The 23,762-nt window shown below is 37.2% G+C and overlaps 1 protein-coding gene across 2 annotated transcripts in view; it reads right to left on the reverse strand.

Moving 5' to 3' along the window:
* Positions 1-23,762, reverse strand: part of Tcs4 (Threonyl-carbamoyl synthesis 4) — a 41,362-nt gene extending 17,600 nt beyond the window's left edge. For both annotated transcript variants that reach the window (XM_089642043.1, XM_089642042.1), the window contains exons 1-8: positions 23,447-23,762; positions 20,326-20,459; positions 12,298-12,413; positions 10,944-11,081; positions 8,224-8,357; positions 5,663-5,736; positions 2,240-2,388; positions 1,102-1,247 (exon numbers count right to left, since the gene is read on the reverse strand). In XM_089642043.1, the coding sequence (XP_089498169.1) occupies positions 1,102-1,247; positions 2,240-2,388; positions 5,663-5,736; positions 8,224-8,357; positions 10,944-11,081; positions 12,298-12,413; positions 20,326-20,459; positions 23,447-23,691 (1,136 nt within the window). In that variant the 5' untranslated portion in view covers positions 23,692-23,762. The remainder of the gene's footprint in view (positions 1-1,101; positions 1,248-2,239; positions 2,389-5,662; positions 5,737-8,223; positions 8,358-10,943; positions 11,082-12,297; positions 12,414-20,325; positions 20,460-23,446) is intronic.

Consider the following 23,762-nt stretch of genomic DNA (forward strand, 5'->3'; position numbering starts at 1 on the left):
ATCTATGTATACCTTATATTGAGGATTCCATATTGTAGAAGCATCATACTTGTTCGAACTAGCGTCGAGCTATGGTCGAGGCATTTTATGAAATAACACGGCAAAATAGTGGCTTGTGATATGAAAACTTGTAAAAATAGATGTGAAAAAGAGAATAAACCCAATTGTCGTATTACATTCCATATGTAAGCATCATTTTAAGCTTATTCACGTCGTATAATATGAATCAGTTGTAGAAACATATACTATCACATCGAGCCAACATTGGTCGAATGTAGCGATTCTCAAGTGTGCGCATCGTTGTTACTGGGAAGTAAATTATGAACACTTATAAAAGTGTCTTAACTAAATACGTAAACAAAATATTCGACTCTGAAAATAGAAGAAAATTTTTTTTGCCGAATTTGGACTTCGCAAATTTGTTCATAACGTGGCGAGTAATTTGCGCTCCCATGTAAAAATGTCTATTCATTCAAAAGCAGATTTTACTTTTAAGAACTAAATGGTGATATTATAATGCGAGATGCCTATATACTGTCAGATTGATTTATTGACGAATCACAGTCAGCTTTACCCCCTTCGTTCTTCAACAGTTGATTTTACCCCTCACCTTTAATTTCTAGTCTATATATTCATATGTCTGTGCTTCCTACTGAGAAAAATAATTCCCCTCGGGGCTAATTTCTTCTTTGAGGATGCTGCGTAAAAGGCATTTTAAGGAAAGGAAGGAGAAGAAGTTCTGAGAAGTAAGAAGGTATCAGGTTATCTGAGGAACAGTGTGTCCAGAAGTGCAAGCGATATTCCGATAGAGCACGCTGGAGAGGTCAAAATGTCTCCTTCATCCAGTCTCTTTCGATCTCGCCTGCCGCGCAGTTAGCGGGCAGGTGTATCCGCCACCAAGACCGGGACATACTTCACCCCATGAAACCGAGCATCCCTGTCACCAAACGTAGCGGATGACCCATGACACGGGTGTTGGTTATCCACGTTTCCAGGGCAGCTTGTAAACCTTACCTCGCCCCATAACCGAGTTCCCCTGTCTTTATACTGCACAGACCGGGGCATTCTCGCGAGGAGTCAGATAAAAAATAAAATAATTACCTTTCCACACCATTCCAAGCGATCATGACTCCGTTATCGGTGCAGAGCTTTGGTCTGGGACGAACTAGTCTATAGCCAGTCTCGTTGCAGACCAACTCTAGACTCTTAGCTATAAAATCATTGCACGCTACTCCACCAGAAACCACCTAATAAATAAATAAAATCATTATTTTATAAATAATAATAAAAAAAAATACATTGTTTTATTTTATCTACAGGGTTTTCCAATAAGAGGTGTTATTTTGATATTCAATTGTAAAAGATCAATGGTTTCGTTGCTTGTGTGGCACGTAGCGCCGTCTTGTTTAAAGTAAACGTTGTCCAGATCAATACCATCCAATTCCGGCCATAAAAAATCATTAATCATCTCTCGATAGCGCAATCCATTCACCGTAACTGTTGCTCCAGCATCATTTTCGAAAAAGTAAGGTCCAATGACTCCGCCGGACCATAAACCGCACCAAACAGTCACACGTTGAGGATAGAAAGGTTTTCAACAATAACTCTTGGGTTTTCCGAGCCCCAGATGCGACAATTTTGCTTGTTGACGAAGCCACCGAGGTGGAAATGGGCCTCATCACTCAAGATGATTTGCATTTGATTCACTCAAGATAATTTTAATAATTTCAATGCGTTGTTAAAGCGTGTATCGTTCCATTTTTATTAATGGCGTAGTTTCTACTTGTCAAATGTCAAAAAATGACAGCTTCAAAAGTAACATCTACCGAAATAGCGGGCTATTCAAAATAACACCTCTTATTGGAAAACCCTGTATTAGGACCAGTTTTTTCACATATATTAAAATGTTATGGAGTCAGAAGATGAACAAAGTCAGTTGTCAATGTTCTTACGTGCGATTGACGGAACTTAATTCGTAATCATCTTTGTGGAGGGCCTTTTTTTAGGAGAGGAATGAGTGAGCATGGTTCTTGGGGCGACTCATGTTGTATAACAGAGGAAACACAGAAGCCGGCATAGACCACAGCCGAACTGTTAAACTTAAGAACAAGTCGTAGAAATGGCGCATTATCATGTGACAAATTGTCAACCGTGTACAAATGTTGGGTTTGCGCTTGGAGCGTTTCCCACCTACGCACGGATCGATTAGTTTCGATTGATTAATTAATTCCAGACTCACCAGAGTTCTATTCTCGTTGGGCATGAGATTGCGTATGTCTAAATAATCGATGGCCCTCTGTGTACGGTGACATATATGTCTGGTGACGGCCAGTTGGAACGCGGCGCACAAGTCGTGTACTTCCGGTATCACCCCGTCACCCTCAATCTCTACAACAAAAACACATCAAATTTTTATGTTTCTCCGCAGGGGTGGGCAGAAAAGATAGATCGCAACACAACTCTTCGCATTCAGACATCGCCTCATAAATACTCGACTATTATTCAACGGGCGTCTCCGATATGTTTATTTTATTTTTTTAGTTTGAAACCGCAAAAAGTTCCAATCGGGGTGTGTTATTAGACTAAGGGGGTATTTCACTATCTCTGATTATGTTCTGACTAAGCACTAATCCGCGGATTAGTCATTTTTTCGTTTTCACTATATCTGAATAACGCTAACGCTCGGGTTAAAGTTCAATTTGACTAATCAGTGCTCGAACCTCACGTTAGGCGCTATTCCTCGAATCAAAGATGGCGTCAAAACATTCCGAGTTTGACAGCGGAGAAGTGAGTTGAATTTTGTTGCGAATTATTATGGATACCGAGGTTTTTGATTTACAGAAGCAGGTGAAAGGGCGGCGATGCGAAGGCCGCGAGTTTTAACAGCTTGAATGTATTTGAATGCTTGTATGATCCATCCTGAATTATTTGATTGTGTTCAAAATAAGAAACAATGTATTAATTCGACACGAATCTATCTAAAATGACCTGATAATCAGCATAACATAACCAAAAAATGCACACTTTGCGGTGTGCGGACTGTGGCGGGAAACTGGATGACGGCGTTGACCACAGATCAATTGGCGTTGACGCTAGCATTCCATAGACATTGCGGCAAAACATGACAGGCGTGGCAGTAGATGGGGTAACTGCAAACATTTTGCGATGTTGCCAGACTATTTCGAGTGTTATCTATCCGGAAGCTCGGCAACAATGGTGAAACGGTCGCCGTTGAATAACGAAGTTATTCTGATCTTTAAAGCCAGCCAACGGCTAGCTAGTCAGATATTTAGCCCGACATAGTGAAATACCCCCTTAAGGTAGTGCGGAGATATAGGAGAAGGGGAAGATGAAAGTGGGGAAGTACCTGGCTATTCAGATCTGGTCACCAAACACGGCCAAAGCCATTTCAAGCAACGTTTCAATTCTGAATGGTGGTCTTACACCAGGGCGATACTGAGAGTATATTTCACTCTGGGACGTGCCACAAATATAATATATGTTATTTTATATGTGTAATTTGTCAAATAACATAAATTAATCAAATTAAATTTACTTGGGCACTGCGGCCTCTAACTTGCTAGTCGAGAGCCTCACCCCTCCACCACGGAGGTGTCTCCGATTTCTTCATGACGTCACAATGAATATAGACTTGTAATTGTTTCACAAAATGTAGCCAAGTAAGAAACAAATACATTTTCAGTGAATTCTTAATTCAAACGTACTTCGTGTACGACAAAGATAGACATACAAAGCAAGTGTGTGTATTAACGATAAGAACGGGGCGGCAAACATTCTACATCACAGGGGTGACTGAGATGCCAAGATACGCTCACTTACTTATACGAATATGGAATACTGTATAAGACGATCTACCGCTAGTAGGTCATCCTACTTATGTGTTGCTACGTTCGCTTTCTCACTTTCTCTTCTAGAAATGATTGTATTATTTGTTACATATGTAGCGGTTATGTCACCGCTCCTAGAGTCATCAAAATCATAACCAGACGGCATGTGTTAAACAGCCGAGACAGCAATTATTCTCTCGAGACTTCAATAATAATATCGGTACCACCATACGTAGACTGCTGACTTGCATATAGGGTGATGCAAACGCCCAGACAATAAACCGAGTCAGCGGTCCTGCGGGTTCGAAGTCCAGACGCTACTCCAACCCGTGGCAGACGAGAACAAAGAAATCAGCAGCTATATAAGCGGTGGAGGACCTAAGTCAGTCAGTAGTCAGTAGTCAGTAAGTCATCAATCTGCCGCCAACAATTTACTAATCTCACGAGTGACAACTGGGGGGCCCCGCGCCCCTCCGCGAAGGACATATACCCGGCTTCGCCCGTACCATCATGGACTCTACCGGGACATCAACCTAGCGCCTTGTCCGGATCGCCGTCCCTGGCAAGCGCTACTCGGATTACAAGCGCCCTGGTCCCAGCGTCTCTGACCAGCGTTTTTTCCACGCATCGTGACCACCACGAGGACACGCAGCATCCTCACTGGTCACACCGCGCCCGTTCAACCGCCTACAAGGTCCACCGCACCTTTGGCCGTCTCGTCAGCACTGAAGTGTCTGAAGACCTACGTTCTTCGCCAGTACCTGACCTTCATCGAGTCCCGGTCACCAGCGCCCGGCGTCGACTCACTGACCCGCGCTTGACCACCACATCATCGCAGCAACCGGAGTATTCAACATCTGTCCTACATCATCTCCTCGTCACGGCAACTGACTCTCAATAAACACCACAACAACAACATCCTTATCTTTCATTGTCTCACTACCAATTCCCATACATATAAGATTTGTAACGAGGTGTGTGTGCATTGTCATTTTGCTATCGGTCGAATTGACAGCCTGGAATTCTGACTTGGAGAGTTGCCAAACCTGAGGAAGCAAGGATCTGTGATTTGCATTGGAAGCAGTGGGCATTCTTTGATCACCAGCCCAGAGCAGCGGGCATTCCTCTTGGCTGAGGTTCGACGAACCAGTTCGCCAATTTTTGTGAGCATCAGCTTTGCATATGGAGCATTGACCATTGGATTGATGGAATCGGATGGCATCTGCCGATCCTCATTGGTTAAGAGGGACCCTTTTGGAGACCAGCGGCGAGAGGCTGTTTTGCATTGGACTACAAGACTATTTTTTGGATAAATTATAAACGCATCAAGAACGAACTGGTATCACACCTTCATTTTACCTATGCAAGCCCTTTGCCAGACAGATTTAATAGTAGGATGCTAATTAATTTCTTTTTTATTATGTCTTTTTTGTGGTAATACATTTATTCTTAAATATTTTATATTTCTAGATAATAAACCCATCCTTACTTTTATTTGTTGCCACTTAATCCCATGGTAACTTATAATAATTTCTGTGTATTTACGAATGGAAAGTTATTCCTTGGCTTTGACCTGGCATTTGGCACCTTTTTAGCAATTTAGTTTACGCGATGCATGACATTTTATTACCAAAACCATGAAATCCATTATCGTTTCTTTTGGTTGCGACTTTGAGAACTCTAAAACTCGTCTATTTATATTGTAACGTCATTGCTTCTGCGTCATATATTCTCCTTTCTCTTCACACTCGTAATAGGTGTTTAAACCATCTAAGCGCCCTTTCTTAATCTTATCCATTAAATGTGTTACTTGCCATGAATTCTTTCTTGTTGTTGTATATGTCGAATTACTGAATTTTTTAGTCCAGAAAAGCTGAAGTTGCAATCTCTGAAACAGAACATCAATTTATCAATTTATTGGTTTTCAGTATGAACTAACTACCTTTTTAAAGACAATTTCATTGATGCTAAATATGTCGATATCCGAATTGATTCTGTTCAACAGCAAGATTGCTCTCCCCACCGGCATGACCTGCAGGCAATCAGTTAGTCCTGCGGGCTGGTCTACACTGTGGGTAACGGAGATAACTATTGGGAACATAGAAAAGAATGCTACCCACGATTGCCGAGTTTTCAAAGCATTTACGAATCAGTCTGAAGAAACGTGTAGCAACGTGTACATCCCTCCTGACTCGTAGATGGTTGATTCCAAGCATACTGTGACGAATCAAATTTCGTCACAAGTGATTTGCAGACGTGGGTTGCAAGGAAAGAAGTGAGAAGTGCGGGGTAGAGCGACAGGTCCTACAAGCTCATCGAGGAGCTCGTCAAGACCAAGAGAAGAGAAAGGATAGTCGAGACTGAAACTGAAAGGTGGTGAAACACCAAGTACGTGTTCCTCGCCCGTCGGCATAATGCTGGGCGATGCATGAAGTAGTGCAGTTGAATTTTAGATACGTGTTTCTCTGCTTGGCGACGTAAAGTGGGCATGAGTCAATGTAAATGCGGTGCCAATGGCCAAAGTGCGAAGTATGAAGACGCTGGAGACTCGGCTAGGAGGGCCTGAGCTGGTGAATTGCAGAAGTTACCATCAGAAGCGGACCTCGGCATTACTAAGGCCCACGTATAAGTGACAACAAGGTATTAACGATGAACGATATGTGCGTTTAATTAACATTGACGATATGAACAATTGAGAATTAACCCCAAACCATGTGATAACTAGTTAAGATTTAGATATAAGTGGACCTAAGCATAATTAACATTTAAAAGATTGTGTCAAACATAATTAAAATCCATGTACTTAACCCTTGGGACCTTCTAAGACCCAAACAGTCCCAAATGCCGTGCGCGCATTATACTCTCCTAAGACCATATTTGTCCCAGAACGACCACACATTATTAAAATGCATATATCTCTCTTCCTCTCATCTAAAAATTAATTATTTCTTTTATGTCAGAAAGAGAACGAAATAGTGTCTTTGAAAAAATGGAAACTTGTAGAAGGTTCGATCCGTGCAAATCAACAACGTCTCAAGGGTTAATTAGATATTTATAATAGTAATTGTAATTATATGAAATGTATTAACTGTATTAACTGCATTGTATTAACTGTACACGTGACTTTATTTGTACATAATATGTGAAATGTTAACTCTTCTTCCATCCACAAGCTAAGGCTTTTAATGGAAGACCAGTAAAATTATAATATATTATGTTGTTTATTGCATTAAAAAAAAAAAATAATAATAATAATAATTAAATTCATCTCCCTTGTCCCCGGGGACCCAGGCGACCCAAATTGGTGAGAAGGCAAAGTGGAGAAAGAGTATACGACTGGAAAGGCAAGTTTAAAACAGCAATTTATTTAAATTTTATTCTGAGCTAGTTCCTAATACATACCGCAGTATTAGTGGCTGACAGATTTTTAAACTGCCCAACCTCAAGGATTAGGGACGTATTATTATGGTATTAAGACGGAGATTGTGGACTTTGCTAAAAAATCTTGTTGAATTGACAAATAAGTGAAAATATAAAAAAGCAGTAATACCCATTGGTAGCACTTTCAGAGGAATATTTTAAATCGATTTACCAAAGCAAATACGGAACGCATAATCAAATTGGCCAAATTTCGAAGCGAAATTGGTATTCCTATTATTGAAATCAATTATGTCAATTTACGCAGTAAACTTAACTTATCGAAATTATCTGAAAGGCGAAAAATATTTGATCTCCTTTCATTATATAAAATTGTTCATTCAAGGTTAGACTGCCCTGACACTATAAACTTGCTATCTTTACATATACCTCCAAAATATACTAGACGGAATATTTTATTCTACAACAATAACTTCGCTACGAATTCTGTGTTAGAAAGAATACATAGGTTGGGTAATGAACTAAGTGATGTCGCTGACATATTTAATTTAAACTTCAATACATTTAAAGCCAAATTAGTCCACCATTTTTTAAATGTAAATAATTTATGAGATCTCATTACATTTTATTTCGATTTTCAATTGTTTGTTTTATACTGTTGTTAAACGAAATTTGTAATTGTTATGTACTTAAAAGCCCAATAGGGCGTCAATAAATAAATAAATAAAATTCAAAGCAGACCGAGTTAGCAACTAAACGCGAAATGCAAAAATGACCGTGTTTTTGAGGATTGGAACAAAGTGGTGCAAGTATAAAAAAATCTTCCATGAATATTTTATGAGCAAATATTTTAAGGTATACGAGCAAGCAAGCAGTATAGCAGTATACGGCCAAGCAGTATACGGCCTTCCTCACCGAATAGGTAAACCAGCGCTACAGCGGCATATTAATGAATCTTTATAAGTAAGATTGCGTGTGTATATATGGTTTATTTTACCTGTAAGTCGCCATTGGTAGTGGAAATTCAAAGAATTCTGGATTTTTAGAAAATGTAGCGGCGAGTTCAATGGCCCGGCCTCCCGACAATTGAGAAAACATTTCCACGTTGCGAAGTTTCATCCTCCTGGCTGTCTAAACGAAGGAAATTAAATAATAATGAAAACATGTCGATGAAACATGCACTTAAATCTGTTTTACACGTTGGATTAATACATAAAAATAAAAAAATAAAAAGCTGGATTCTTAATATAGGGAGATCTGAAATAAAAAATATACTGATATCAAACACAGACTAAAACCGAATCTACTAAGCTGAACCATACAAAAAAACACTATCTTACTTATTTTAATATTATTTAAAAAAATTATACTACATAATATATATTTATAATTAAATTCATATGTTACTTTGTTGTAATATTAATTTCTTATAATTAAATTATAATATGTAAATGAAATCCTCAGCACGGGAGATCCCAGTGAGGATATCATTATCTCTATATGTTACTAAGAAAAGAAGACAATAAATTTTTTTTTTTTTTTTTAATTCTTCCGATTTTGTTGTCCGGGTTAAATCTTCCCCATAGGAAAAACTAAACCCTTCCACACACTTTTCCACAAATGATCATCTAGTCAATCAACACTATGCAAGTGCATTATATAAGCAAAATAAATACAAAACAATACAAGAACAACAACACGTCAACTCACCAGAGATCAAATGGGAAAATAATTCACCGATTCCAGATATTTTCATATCAGAGGGTTCGGCTCGGTAAAACTCCTAACAGGGCCTATAAATCCTACTGATCCCTCAACATAAATATTTAAAAAATCTTTCGTAATCCTATATGTATTCAAAATGGACCGACTTTTGCATCTTTATAAATAAATTTTTTGATAGATCTAATACACCTAAATTTTCAATGAGAGAGCTAGGTATAATGCCAGTAGCCGTAATAACGAATGGTAATATTTTTGATTTGAAATTTAATTTATTATTATTATTATTCTTTGCAAAAAAATATGTTGACTCTTGATCCTCGACAGTTGTTCCCCCGACAGTTCATCCCATGAACAGTTGATCCCTCTGCCAACTAAACCATTGGCGTCAAACCGTGCACTGCTGTCAACTCAAAGCATGTGGGCACGGCGGGTCTGACGTCGGCTTAAAACGAAAAACTGACATACAAGTGACATCCTGGTTTCAAATTTTAAATGCCAATCGCTTTTTAGATAATGAAATGCAGTCTTTATAGATATAGAAGGCGCCTTTGACAATCTTTCGGTATAAATCCTGAAAATATATCTCCTCAAAATGTACCTATTTGGAAGGGTCTACCCCAAGGCGATATATTATCTCCCTTACTGTATAATATATCGGTGGCTAGGTCATGTGGAGAGAATGACCGAGCATCAAGAACCAAAGTCCCTGCTGAGCTCAAGACCGATAGGGAGAAGGAGCCTGGGAAGGCCAAGGTTAAGATGGAGCGACAACGTCCTCAACGATCTGTCTGCCTTGGAGCTTCGAAACTGGAGAGAGCTGGCGCGGGACCGAGATGAGTGGAGGAAGACTCTTGAGGAGGCCAAGACCCACCAGGGGTTGTAGAGCCAAAAGCGATGATGATGACTGTATAATATATACACATACAATATGCCAGTCACTATTCCCCTTCAAGTAGAAGTTATTTAGTGTCCGAGGGATCAATGGTCCAAAAGAACAAGGAGTCTGAGAATTAAAGTGTCTTAGGGATAAAGTGTCTGAAAGAGCAAGTATACGAGGATTCAAGTGTTTAAGGGATCAAATCTTCCAGGGAATAAGTGTCTGAAGGATCAATGGTCCAAAAGAGCAAGTGTCTGAGAAATAAGTGTCTAAGGGATAATGTGTCCGAAAGAGCAAGTATCCGAGGATTCAAGTGTTTAAGGGATCAAATCATCGAGGGAACAAGTGTCCGAGGAATCAAGTGTCCGAGGGATCAAGTGTTCGAAGGGGCAGTTGAACGGCAGGAACACGGGGAGAAAGTATGTGTGTCCTCAGCAGAGTTACACTCGGATCGGAACGAAGTTCCAAAATCGGCCGCAATAGAATGTGGCATAGTTTCGGTGTTGCCAAATGGTGGACCTTCCCAGAAACTAAAAATTATTTACGCGAGCAGTTCCTACATTCCTTCGGGGGATCAACTGGCAGAGGGCTCTATTGACCATGGGATCAACTGTCGGAAGATTTGAGGGATCAATCGTCCACTCTCGGAAGATCAATTGTCAGGGAAAACTAAAAACTATTGTGATGAAAAACGCTCTCATATTTTACTACTTGTGATAAACATTTTAATGCAACCATAAAAGTATCTCGTTTTACGATTTTTGTACCCAAAATTACCTACATTGAAAAAATATATTTAAAAAAAATATATTACATATGTTTTCGTTACCTCACTTATTTGTTGTTTCATATAAAAATAATTAATAAAAAATGTCACTATTAAAAGTGTTTTTTTAAATTTTGGTCAGTACCTTAGGTTTCGTTATAGATTTGAATATAAAGCGTGTTTTTTTCACTTTCTATTACCGGTTAGATCATATTTCTCACCACAATAGTAAGAATTAATTAATTAACACCTAAAATAATTTAATGAATGAGCAGTTTATGAATAATTCTAAGTTAACACTTGAGGTACTCTAGAATATGGTGAGATAAATTAATATATTTTTTCTTACTTTATCAAATGCTTCTCCTGGAGAATCGTCAATACTTGTTCCAAGAAGTTGAAAATCATCCACGTCTTTAACCAGAGACAAGAGACAATGACCACCTGATATTAAAAGAACCAGGAATGGGAATTCTACATCGTTCTCCTGCAAATCAAATAACATACCATAAATACCAAGGCTAAAAATTGAATTAAGAATTTTCATCAGTTGTTTTTTGCTGTAAGTTATACTGTCTAACTAAAAAATGTGTTTATATATTTACAAAAATAGTATATAATCTACCATACGTAAATGCTGCAGAATGGTTACTTGTAATCATAGAAATTATTCATATGGACACACTGGCGTTTCACATGTTTACCCATATACTATTTTTACCTTTGAGTCTAGTAGATATCTAAAAAGTGCTACAAATTTCTTATTTTTGAAGTTGTCGTAAAAATAAATACCATTTTAGAAACTAGATAGTCCCACTTTGAAGATAGAGAGGCTTTTCAACAATAACTCTTGGGTTTGCCGAGCCCCAGATGAGACAATTTTGCTTGTTGACGAAGCCACCGAGGTGGAAATGGGCCTCATCACTCAAGATGATTTGCATTTGATTCACTCAAGTGAATTTTAATAATTTCAATGCGTTGTTGAAGCGTGTATCGTTCCATTTTTACTAATGGCGTAGTTTCTACTTGTCAAATGTCAAAAAATGGCAGCTTCAAAAGTAACATCTACCGAAATAGCGGGCTATTCAAAATAATACCTCTTATTGGAAAACCCTGCATTATTGTATTTTAAAATGTATTTGTTGCACTTAATCATGCCATGTCTTCCTCGGGCGTCTTCGATCTCTTCAACAATTCACTTCCAAGCCTTACTTACTTCTTAAACCTCTTTCTTTCATCATCATTTACGTCTCAATTTACCACAAATAATTATTTGATTAATGTCTTCTTCGGCATTGCCATCATTTTCTACCATTCATTTTAAAAAACTACATCATGTCGACCATAATTCGACTCTGTTTCTCATTCCAGTGCAGAGATAATGGCGTTCCCAACTTTTTTTACAATTCAAACTACTCTTGATACTAATAATATCTAATTTTGAAATTTCACCGAAATCGGATGAATGGTATATGTACGCTTTCGGGTCGAACAAAGAAACATTCATTTTTATATATTTGGATGGCGGCAGTATGAGGAATTATCATGGCCGAGTATTCACCTGCAAGCCTTAACCGTTGGTAACCTTTGCAGACTCGGCAACCAGGCTCTAGTGTGTACTCTAGATCTGTTATACAGGCGTCGGCTTACACCGCAGTACAGCTCAAAAGTGAGTATGCGGCATTAGGTAGGTGGGCACTTACCATTCTGGCTGTCAAGGCGTGGGCCTCCATGTGATGAATTGGAATCATCGGTTTATTAAACTTACGACAGAGATGTTTGGCATATTTCATTCCTATCACCAAACTCATTGGCAATCCTAGAACATACAAATATCACGATTATTCAAACGTTTATTACTAAACAGGATCGGACCCAGCTTGGAAACTTTGTTAAGCGGGTTTGACCCAGGGTACAAACAATAATAATTGTATAAACTTTGTTCGGTAGAACGCGCCAATCTAGGTTAGAATTAATCATCTAGAATGTTTATACTCAATAATCTCAGGTGTGAAAGTTCGCAACCAAGGTCGCGTGTCAGTATCACGATAGTTTCTTTTTTAGGAAGATATCTCAATGTACATAAATAAAAGGCGGTGCATGGATTGATATTACATGTATTGGAAACCTTTTGGACATTTTGCTGATGAGCCCTAGCTCAACAGATTAACAGAATTATATAATTTTGACTTACCCCAAAGACCGACCAGTTTTTAGCTATCTGTATCTAAACTACGGGTGCCAAACATCGCGTTTTCTAATGCAAAACACTGCTTTTCTTGATGGGAGAAGCGACGGAACGTCCCGCACACCCATTCGGCGGCTGACGTAACTCCGTAGAAGCGTGATCCGTCTTCTGGAAAGGTGGATATACTCCTCCTGGCCACATCCATAAACTCCAGCTATCTATAAGCGGGTAGCCGTTCCTGGGGATGCTGCAACCCATACATAGGGCTCTTTCTCGGCCCGTCGAACACGTGCGATGTCGGGATTCAAACTCCAGAAATCAAAAAGAACGAAGTTCCCGCTTGACAGCCATGCATAGCACAAAATATAAATCGCGTATGATCCAATCCTACGCAGGATTGACCGTTACTTTACGGATTCCCGTTCACTCGTATAACGGCGGTCGCGTGGTCCGTCCGTAACAACTTCCGTCCAGCGAAATCACTATTACCCACTTCGGGAATGGTTATTTTTCGGTCACAAAAACGTTTACCGCCGTGCCCGTAAGCAAAATCGCACTCATCGGCGACAAAAAAGGGAATTACATTCCGTACAATTAATTATTCAAAAAACGAAAAGCACTGCGACCATCGTCTGTACAGTCCACGAATCCCACACGTTGACTGTCCAGCCAAGAAGTGATTTTTGTTTCCGCCCGGTTCAGATGTTAAATTTTAAATTATGATTCGAAATTTTACCAAAACCAATACCAGCGACAATCGCCCAGTTCCTAACTAGGTTAGAGAATCGGCGAGGATAAATGTGATGATGCAGAACAAATTAATGAATAAAATATTAAAACAAAAAGAGTCTAGCCCTGCATCATAACAACTTATGACAACCAAATGGGATTCAAAGAGCAAACTGCTAGCGATACTGCTTTATTTACGGTAAAAAGAACCCTGGAATACTACAGGAATAAAAAGACCACCTCATATGCATGTTTCTTGACAGAAAAGACCTGAGAAGACAGAGTTTCTCACCCTCGGCTATGGGCTAAACTCAGAGAAAGAGGCATATCATCGGAGGTCATACATATCCTCGACTCGTAGCACAGACAGCAGGAAAACCTAGTAAGATGGAAGGATGATTTTTCCGAACCTTTCCTCCTAAAGAGTGGCGTCAGACAGGGAGGATGCATGTCACCGATACTGTTCAATCTGTACATGGACGAACTCACCGAAAGGCTAAACAATGCAGGAGTAGGTTGCCACATCGGAGGACAGTGTCTGAATAACGTCAGTTATGCGGACGACATGGTCCTGATGGCACCATCTGAGTCGTATAGTTCCTATCTACGATAAGTCCACTATTTTCCAAAAATGAACTAATGATGCAGTTTTACTCTAGCGGCTCTTTAGCATACTAGTCAAATATCAATGAGTTCAAAACGGCCGTAAAATCCTACGAAAAGTGGATTTAAAAATCGCAATGAGTTCCAAACAACGATAAATCCACGGAGCAGTATGTTCCAAAAGCCAATAAGTCCACCGCTCGTGTAGGCAGCCAATGAGCGAGAAAGATTTCGTCCAGGCAGCCAATGGGGGGGAAGCATTTTTCAAATTCTAACATGGCCGCTGAAGCAGTTGTTTTGTAAAAGTGTCTGCCTTTTTATACGTTTTTACAGCTAAATAATGTCCAATCTAACCACAAATGTTGTTCAAGTGGCGGGTAATACATCTAGAAAGCGAGTTATCATCAAGGAATCTTGGAAAAAACACGTGGATAGCCGTAATAGGTCCTTAAAAATCTCCTATTTTGAGTGGAATCATTCATTGAGAGTCGGTCATTACTGGGTGATCTCAAAACTTCGCTCAGTTGTTTTTAATAATTTTTAAGTTTGTATCTATTGTTTTCAAGTTTAATTTTTATTACAGTTTTTTATTATTATTTCTAATAATAAGTAAGGTACACAATACTATTAACAAATTAACAAAAGTTTTTATTTTATTTGTTTATTTCTTGTAATAAGTAAGGTACATAATATTATTGGCAAATTAACCAAAGTTTTTTTAATAAAAATAATACACTTGTTTTGTTTAAAACCACGAGTTTTTATTAAGAATTAATAATTTAAAATCCTCGATTTTTGTGTAAAAAATATCTGTTTTTGAATTTATCGAGATGAATACAAAAAAATATTATCATCATAAAATTGTTACATTTCTTTAATCATTTTAATAATATATATTGTTCTATAATTTAGTTTATTCGCACAATAGCTTTTGAATTTATTGTGATAAATACAGAAAAATTGTAATCACAAAATATTTGCATTTCTTTTTTTATAATATTGTTGAGTTTTGTTCTATAATTTAGTTGATTGGCACAATAGTTTTTGAATATTTTGTGATAAATACAGAAAAATCGTAATCATAAAATATCTGCATTTACTTTTTTATAATAATATTATGTTTCGTTCTATAAATTGGTTTTGTTTAATTCTTAAATATTGCAAATATTGTTTACTTTTGTTTAGAGTATAAAAAATATTTTGTTTATTTTTTTAGGAAAACAATAAAAAAATTATTTTTAGGTTTTCTTTTTGTAAACACATATTCTAATCCATCGTATTTTTTTGTAAAAAACTTATGAAAAAAAAAATCGAAAAAAAAAAATACGTAAGCACATTTGTATTTTATTTTATTTTTCTTCTATGCACTTTTCTTAACTAACTTTTGTGAAAAAAAAATAATTATTAAATATTTTCGTTTCCTTTAAATCAATTTTTTTGCTGGCCCTATACTTGTCATTCACATGTCAACGGTGTTGAGAAACAAACACCGATAAGTCACAGGCTGTGAGTTCCTATATACGATTAATTTGACAGTTACTTTCAAATGCCGATAAGTCCATCATTATTTACGTAATTACTCCTAAACTATTAAGAAATTCATGGTTTTATCTTATTATTTACATCTGTAGTTTGACAACAAAGCCCACTTAATAAATAATTCTCTAGTTTTTATTTAAAAAACCTTGTAATTAAAAAATATCAATTTGCCAACATTTCACGAAAGTGGACTTATCGTAGATAGGAACTATACGACTCATCTATAAGGGGACTGCGCATTTTTCTAAAAATCTGTGAAGAGTATGCTGAAGAAACAAATATGTTGTATAACCCCGCTAAAATGGCTCTATTGGTCATAAGACATGGGAAAGGCCCGAAAAATATTCCTCCAGCTACCTTGAACGGTGTGAACTTGAAGGTGACCGAAGGAACTAAATACCTTGGACACATAATCACCAGTAATCTGATGGATGATGATGATATCGATAGTTTTTTTAGTTTTATGTTTTTGTTTCTGTTTTTTTGTTTTTTATCATATTTTTATACTGTATGTATCTCTATATGGAATGTGTGGGACTGCACTAACTTCCCCACATACCGGAATAAACACTTATTTAAACTTCCGATTTTATTGTCCGGGTTAAATCTTCCCCATAGGAAAAACTAAACCCTTCCACACACTTTTCCACAAATGATCATCTGGTCAATCAACATTATGTAAGTGTATTATATAAGCAAAATAAATACAAAACAATACAAGAACAACACGTCAACTCACCAAAGATCAAATGGGAAAATAATTCACCGACTCCAGATATTTTCATATCAGAGGGTTCGGCTCAGTAGAACTTCTAATAGGGCCTATAAATCCTACTGATCCCTCAACATAAATATTTAAAAAATCTTTCGTTATCCTACATGTATTTAAAATGATCGACTTTTGCATCTTTATATATAAATTTTTTGATAGATCTAATACTCCTAAATTTTGAATGAGAGAGCTAGGTATAATGCCAGTAGCCGAAATAACGAATGGTAATATTTTTATAGTCTGAGAATTTATTTTATTTTATTTTTATTTTTTATTTTTACTATTATTATTATTATTACATGTTGTGAAAATAATCATTCTGTATTTAATTAATTGGTCCTGTTTTAACTTAAGATGGTGGCCGCGTTAGATAGTACCTTTTATCCCAACAGAGTTTGCCACTGCCATCTTCATTAATAAAAGTCATGCTGTAGAAACTGAACTAACAGTCACTGCCACATTTTCATGTTTTTAACTACCTACTCTTTTTTTAGTTATAACTTGTTGAATATGTGTTGAAAAATGTCTGTTTTCAGATTTCTTGCACTGCGTTTAGCAGAGTTAGATACTAAACGCTGCTAAACCCAGTGCAGTAAGTCCGAAAATAGGTCTCTTTCTGTCACTTCAGTTTCTACAGCATGGCCTGTATTAATACAGAAGGCAGTGAGTTTGCAAGATTATGGTTCCTACTATGGGCCCGTTCTCACTTCCGTTTTCAAATCGGAGGCGGGTCCCGTTTTAAAAACGGATGGCCAATGGCCCTGTTCACACTTCCGTTTTAAAAACGGACCATACTCTACGAAAAAAAATAATTGTCGATTCAACAAAAACATGTTATTTGCTCATTCTTCAGTAATGGTGCGCAATGGACGACGATGAAGCTCTTGTTGTCATGTGGTACTTATTAAAAAGAAGGAAAAAAGTGAAAAGAAAATTTTGGGTTCACCCAATCATAGCTGAATGATTTTCTGTAGGAATTTTCCAAGTGTTAATTAGTGAGTTGAGAAGTGATAAAGTAAAGTTCTTTAATTATTTGAGAATAATAATGATTGGATTATTTATATAGCGCCGTTTTCACCGTGAGAAAATCACCTCAAAGGCGCTTAATGGTTTAAGAGAATGTCTATCACTTCCTTTAACCATCTACTGGAATGAGTTTCAGAGAGCTTAACATATCAAAATACAAAATTGAGAAAGTGCATTTGTCCTGAAGAAAGGCTATCGATATTTTAAAGTAAGAAAACAATAACAACTCAAATATTTTTTATTATGTGTTTATTAAACTAATACGCTCTTCCGTGCATCGTGCATCTCATTAAAGCTTTAAAATTTAAAAAAAAGTAAACATTAAAAAATTAAAATTTAAATTTTGATATACAAAAGTTGTGTACACCAAGTGTTTTGTTTTTATTTAGTTAAAAATAAAATATTACTACACTCTTTCTTCGACCAGTGGTATTAAATTTTCGGGATTTATTTCCTTATCCATTATTAGAGTTTTGATTTATTTACCAAAATAACCAAATACAAGCATGCAGCGTGCCTGCTTCCTTGCGACTGGGAGCGGGCGGGGAGGGGTCGGGGTGTGGAGGGGACTCTGCCGGAACGACTAGACGACAAGTGTGAACAGCTCCATACAACACTATGAGCGAGCGTATTCCGACACGATTTGAAAACGGACGCGCTGCGCTGGCGATCCATCCGACAAAAAATTTCAGATCCGTATTCAAATCGTGTCGGACAAGTGTGAACAGCTCCATACATCCACTACAGCCACTGGGGCATCCGTTTTTAAAACGGGACCCGCCTCCGTTTTTAAAACGGAAGTGGGAACGGGCCCTATGAGCTGTCAAATTGGATTAATCAATATTATAGTATCTACCTGTCTGAAGAAAGTTATGATTTCAAACAGTACTCACAAATCTTATGATTTCAGAGGAAATTTTAGTTTTCATTATTTCTGGCTTTCATCGGTGTTCACCTTTTCAATGGTGTTCTTGGACATCATTTAAAATTATGGAGAAATGAAAGGTGAATTTAAATATTAATTTTATTTAAATAGGCAAATTTCAAAATAATAATGAAAATTGGAGTTAAGTTCAGACTTAAAAGAGATGAGATGTTGATGGAGGGGAGGCAATTTTAGATAAGGCTTGATATTAGAGAGGATATTGGTTTAGAGAGCGACAACCAAAAAATATGTGATCTAAAGTTCCTACTTCTAGACCACAGAATGTACAATCAAAAAGGTGGGAAGGAACGTAACAATGTCCGATCCTCATTCGAATAAGAGAAGAAATTAATTTTTTGGAAAAATGGGGGAATTGTTCAAACCACGGTTTTGCTGGGATAGTCCTTTGTATTGAGGCATAGCAGGCTCCCTTGGATTGACTAGCAATGTGCCAATACTCTGCCCAAACATTGCAGGATCTATCTTTGATGATGGAGATTTGGATCCATCAGTAAATAAAAGAGAAGAAGAGTTGGGTTATTTAGATTAAATAATGTCATTGAACATATTCTTGATAGTACGGGCCGGGAGATTGGAATGACTTTTAAGGATTCCGATACCTTCTAAAATTGTAGGGGATAGCGTGAGAAATTTTAGTTGTGATTCATTAAATAAGATAAAATTAGAAATAAGGAGTTATGTATTTACTAAGCAACCATCACGGTGTTACTGCATGGGTAAGCAGAGCTGATAGAGCTACAGACATAACTGTCTTGACACACTCCTTGCTTGAATCACATTCATACATCGTCTCATGAATACTCTTATGTTATTCTGCGCCCCTTGACATGTCGACTAATTATTACACCTATTTTTTATGTGACACCTAACAAGAGCTCCCTTTTCTGTATAGTGCAAAGACAGGGGAACTAAGTTGCCACCTGGTTTGACAGCATTGTGAGAAGGGTTAAGGTAGGAACTGTAGGAAGGGATTTATTAATGCAGGTCTTGAAAAGGGCCGTATTATATAAAAGAGGAATAACTGATGCCGGTAGCTTGTTCCACATACGAGCCATAACATATGAAGCCGACATCAACTGTGAATGGGTGTTCCGCTACTGATTTTTACAGTTGTTCACATATGAATGTGTAGCGATGCTACGAGAATATTCTGGAACGCTCGCCAATGCAAAACGCAATGTAGCGAGAACGCTCTAGACACAATGCGAGCTTTCAGAATTCCCCTACAGATCAAAATGTTCTCGAATGCACGGAGCGGCTATATAATGAGGCGCATCGAGATGTAATCATTAATTAGCAGTTTTTACGAGTGGCCAGCAAGCGAGCGCTGCGACTGCTTGCTGCATACTGAAGCAGCCGACCACCGACCGCCGTTTCCCCCCACGTCGCGCCCCGGTCTTTCTTCACCGCGCTGCTACAGGACCATCACCTACACCTGGTTCTGCACGGACTACAAATCAATATGGACTCCTCGGGATCACATCAGCGCCCTGGCCTGCATCTCCCGCTTATCTGCCCACCAGGTCCATCGCACCTTCGGCTACCTCGTTCACACTGGAGTAGCCGGAAAACTCCACGTCTTCACCAGTGCTGAACACATCCACGAGTCCGGTCTCCACCAACGCTGTGTCGACTCACTGACCTGCGCCTCGACCTCTCCATCACCGTCATTGCCGTCTACACCTGGTGTCATCCTCATCGGTCCGTCATCTCCTAACTACGCAACTCTTCTGACTCAGAATAAACACTGTGACAGAACACACTATCATCTTTCATTGTCTCCTTACCAGATACCCAAAAATGTTGACAAGCAAGTATTAAAAACTTTGTTAAGAATGAGAAAGCACTACACGGTAAAATTACCTGAAAATCAATAAAGATATTACTTTTGGCCGTGAAAATCTAAAATCATGTCTCAAGTACAGCACCTGGTTTGACAGTAACAGCCACAGCGTCTATATCAGCGCCCGTCAGTCCTGCATCTTGGAAGGCCTGGTCCGCTATCAGTTCCATATTACTTCTGTGCAAGTCCTGGGCAACGGGAGGCAGAATACCACCATTTCTAAAAATAAAAAAATACACAACATTTAATGTCATAAATTGCCTCTGACTTCAGTTCAATCATATTATTAATTTTTCAACTCCTCAGACATAATCAAAAATACAAATAAATGGAATACAGTCGAACTTGGTTATAACGATCACGGCAATAACGAGTTAATGGCTATAATGAGCAATTACAAAACCATATTTTAGTTCAGGCTTTTCTTCATATAATTATTGAATATTATAACGAGGTCGATTCACTGATATACCGAGCAAATAATTTTGTCAACACAGTTTGTATATACATGAATGGGTCTGAAAAGTAGTTTAAATTATTCAAGAATTATTCTGGAAGTAAGTAGTGTACAAACAAAGGGCCGGTAATTTCCTATCCCGTTTTTTTTTTATTTTTTTTATAGTGAATACCTCACAAGAGTCCCAACTGCTCCCGTCTGGAGCCAGTGAGACTATGGCATCCCCGATTGGGGGATGTTGTGAGGCTGAAGGTAAGTGGGGAAGGGAAAGAGGAAGGTGGGGAAGTACCTGGCTATTCAGATCTAGTCACTAAACACGGCTAAAGCCATTTGGAGCAACGTTTCAATTCTGAATGGTGGTCTTACACCAGGGCGATACTGGTAGTATCTTCCACTCTGGAACGTGCCGCAAATATACTATGTATTAATTTAATTAATTAATTGTGAAATAACACAAATTAATCAAATAAAATTTATTTGCGCACGCCGGGTTCGAACCCGCGACCTTTGGAATGGCAGTCCAATGTGTTACCACTGGACTATGCCGGCCGTCAAGTTAGGGACGGATTCATATTTTTTATGGCACTACCTGTGTAAGATTGTCGGCTATGTGAACCATTTACTATCCATCGGGCACAATGTAAAATTGTCAAAAAATCTGCAAAATTTGAGCTTCGCAAATTTGTTCCTTTTTTACATCTTTTTTTTGTATTACAACTCATCGTCAATTTTGTTTTAAAAACCAATAAATATGTTTGTGAAGGTACCTAGTTACGAGTACATCCCTGCACAACTTTTTCAACAGAGGGACCGCTTTGCCTATTTTCGTGAACAGGTGCAACCTTACAAACAGTTTTTTTTTTGTTTTTTATTGAGGGGGAGGGGGTTGACAGCGAAATTCAAGAGTTAAGGTTTCTGTTGAATTTTGTGTTATACAAACTGGTTCTTCAAATTCGGTTCCATTTAGGAAATGCAGCGTAAATTAACCAAAATTCTATTAAAAAATGTTCTCAGCCAGGGTTTTCAAGAATTATCCCAAACATTTAGATTTTCTCTCTCGGCCGCAAGAATGTGGCTGCGGGTTGTGCATCACTGGTTTGTGACAAATATTTTTTTACATCTGAAAACCAAAACAATCCCGCATTTGTGACAAGTGCAATTTTACAAGCGGTAGGTAGTAGGTACAGTACGCACAAACTAGTGATAAAAGATACACAATTCAGTGATATTTTTCTTGGAAGCCTTGAATCAGGCGATGATAGTTATAATGCGTAGATTGTTTTGAAGAGGAAATTGAGAAGCATAAAAGCAAAATCTTAAAAAAATCATTGATAATAAATTTGACTAACATAAGTGTATTTTTCAAATTTATTTTGTTAATAGGTAATACCTACTCGTATTTTGAAAATATACTGCACATTTGCGAATATATTGATAGTAGAGGCAATTACTAGGTACATACGACTTTAAAAAAAACCTATTTGGATATAAAGATTAACGGCTATATGGAGCAAATTTAGTTGGTCCCCTCGTGCTCGTTATAACCAAGTTTGACTGTATTTATGAATGTATCCGAAAACTAAGAACTGTTTTTGAAAAGTGATGAAATTCCATCCCATATTTCATTATTAGAAATAAATAAATCCATTTTTTAAATTAAAAAATTTAGGATATAAACATAAAAAATAAATTAAATTGCTCACTTTACGTTTTTGTAACTAAAATTACTGATAATGAAAAAATATATAAAAACACACACTTATTTTATTAGAGAAATGTATTACAAATGGAATCATCACCTCACATTTTTATAGTTTAATATAAAAATATTTAATAAAAAATTCACAAGTCTCGTTAAATTTTTTGCAAATTGTGGTCAATACCTTTGGTTTCATAAAGGAACACATTTTAATTCTTTTGTGGTTAATTTCTATATTTGAATATAAAGCGTGGTGTTTTCTCTTTCTAACACCGTTTATATCATATTTCTCACCATGACAGTAAGGTAGATACAACGATTTCTGTTAAGGCAAAGCTTAATGCCAAATCATTATTTTGATCAATCTTTAAAACGAATTGGTGTACATTATGAATACCAAAAAATATGCTTTAGATAAATTGAAGATTTTCCTATCGTTTCGCTTGAGTAGAATATAAATAAAAAAATAAATTACTCAATAAAAAATATAAATGTAAACTACTAAAAAAAAATTTTTTTCAATAGAAATGTATGAACACGTAAAGGAAACAACTTTTTAAAAATACAGTATTATAGCTAAGATTATCTGTGACAGTTTCACGTGATTATTTTTTTTGCTTTCTTATAAAATTGTTTACAAAATAAATAAAAACCAGTTTTGTGCTTAAAATCGAATGTTTCTAGACTCCGTTTATCAAGCGATTTGAATGCCTATTACCTACAATATAAGGTATACCGAGAATATACACATTTTTGGCTTGTAGCTTCCTCTTAAAGATTATATCTATCAGTGTAAATATATAAAAGCAGATATCAACAAAGCTTGACGATAAAACTATGCTTTTTTGATGTAAAATATATCAATATCGACCCGCTGGAACAGTTTGCAAACCCCAATACAAATACAGGGATGGGTTGGGTCTAATAAATGTAGTTTACTGCATTAACCCTTCTTTCACACATATCTCGTAAACACGCTTTCCAAAAACACAAACTCATCCACCTGCTCCAAGCATTCAACGTGCACAACTGTATTGCAGTATTATTTACCTTAGGTGTATAAGAGTTTGTGAATTAATAGCTTCTCCCAATATATTTCCATTCCCATCAACAATGGCACAGCCCGTGTCGTCACAAGATGTCTCGATACCAAAAATAATGGGCTTTCTTGGAATATTATTATTACTCGAATAACTCCGAGTTAAGTTCCGAAAACTTTGCCCATTGTTACTGACTAACTTGTAAGAAGATGAAATACGTGAACGCATATTTAGAAATGACATCAAACCTTTCATTTTATAACGTTGAAGTATTAAATACAAGGATATATTGATTGGTAATGTTTACGCTTTTAAAACTGATTTTA

The sequence above is a fragment of the Hesperophylax consimilis genome, chromosome 17 (assembly GCF_061612785.1).
Source record: "Hesperophylax consimilis isolate HC1 chromosome 17, BYU_Hcon_1.0, whole genome shotgun sequence".
Taxonomy (NCBI): Eukaryota; Metazoa; Arthropoda; class Insecta; order Trichoptera; family Limnephilidae; genus Hesperophylax; species Hesperophylax consimilis.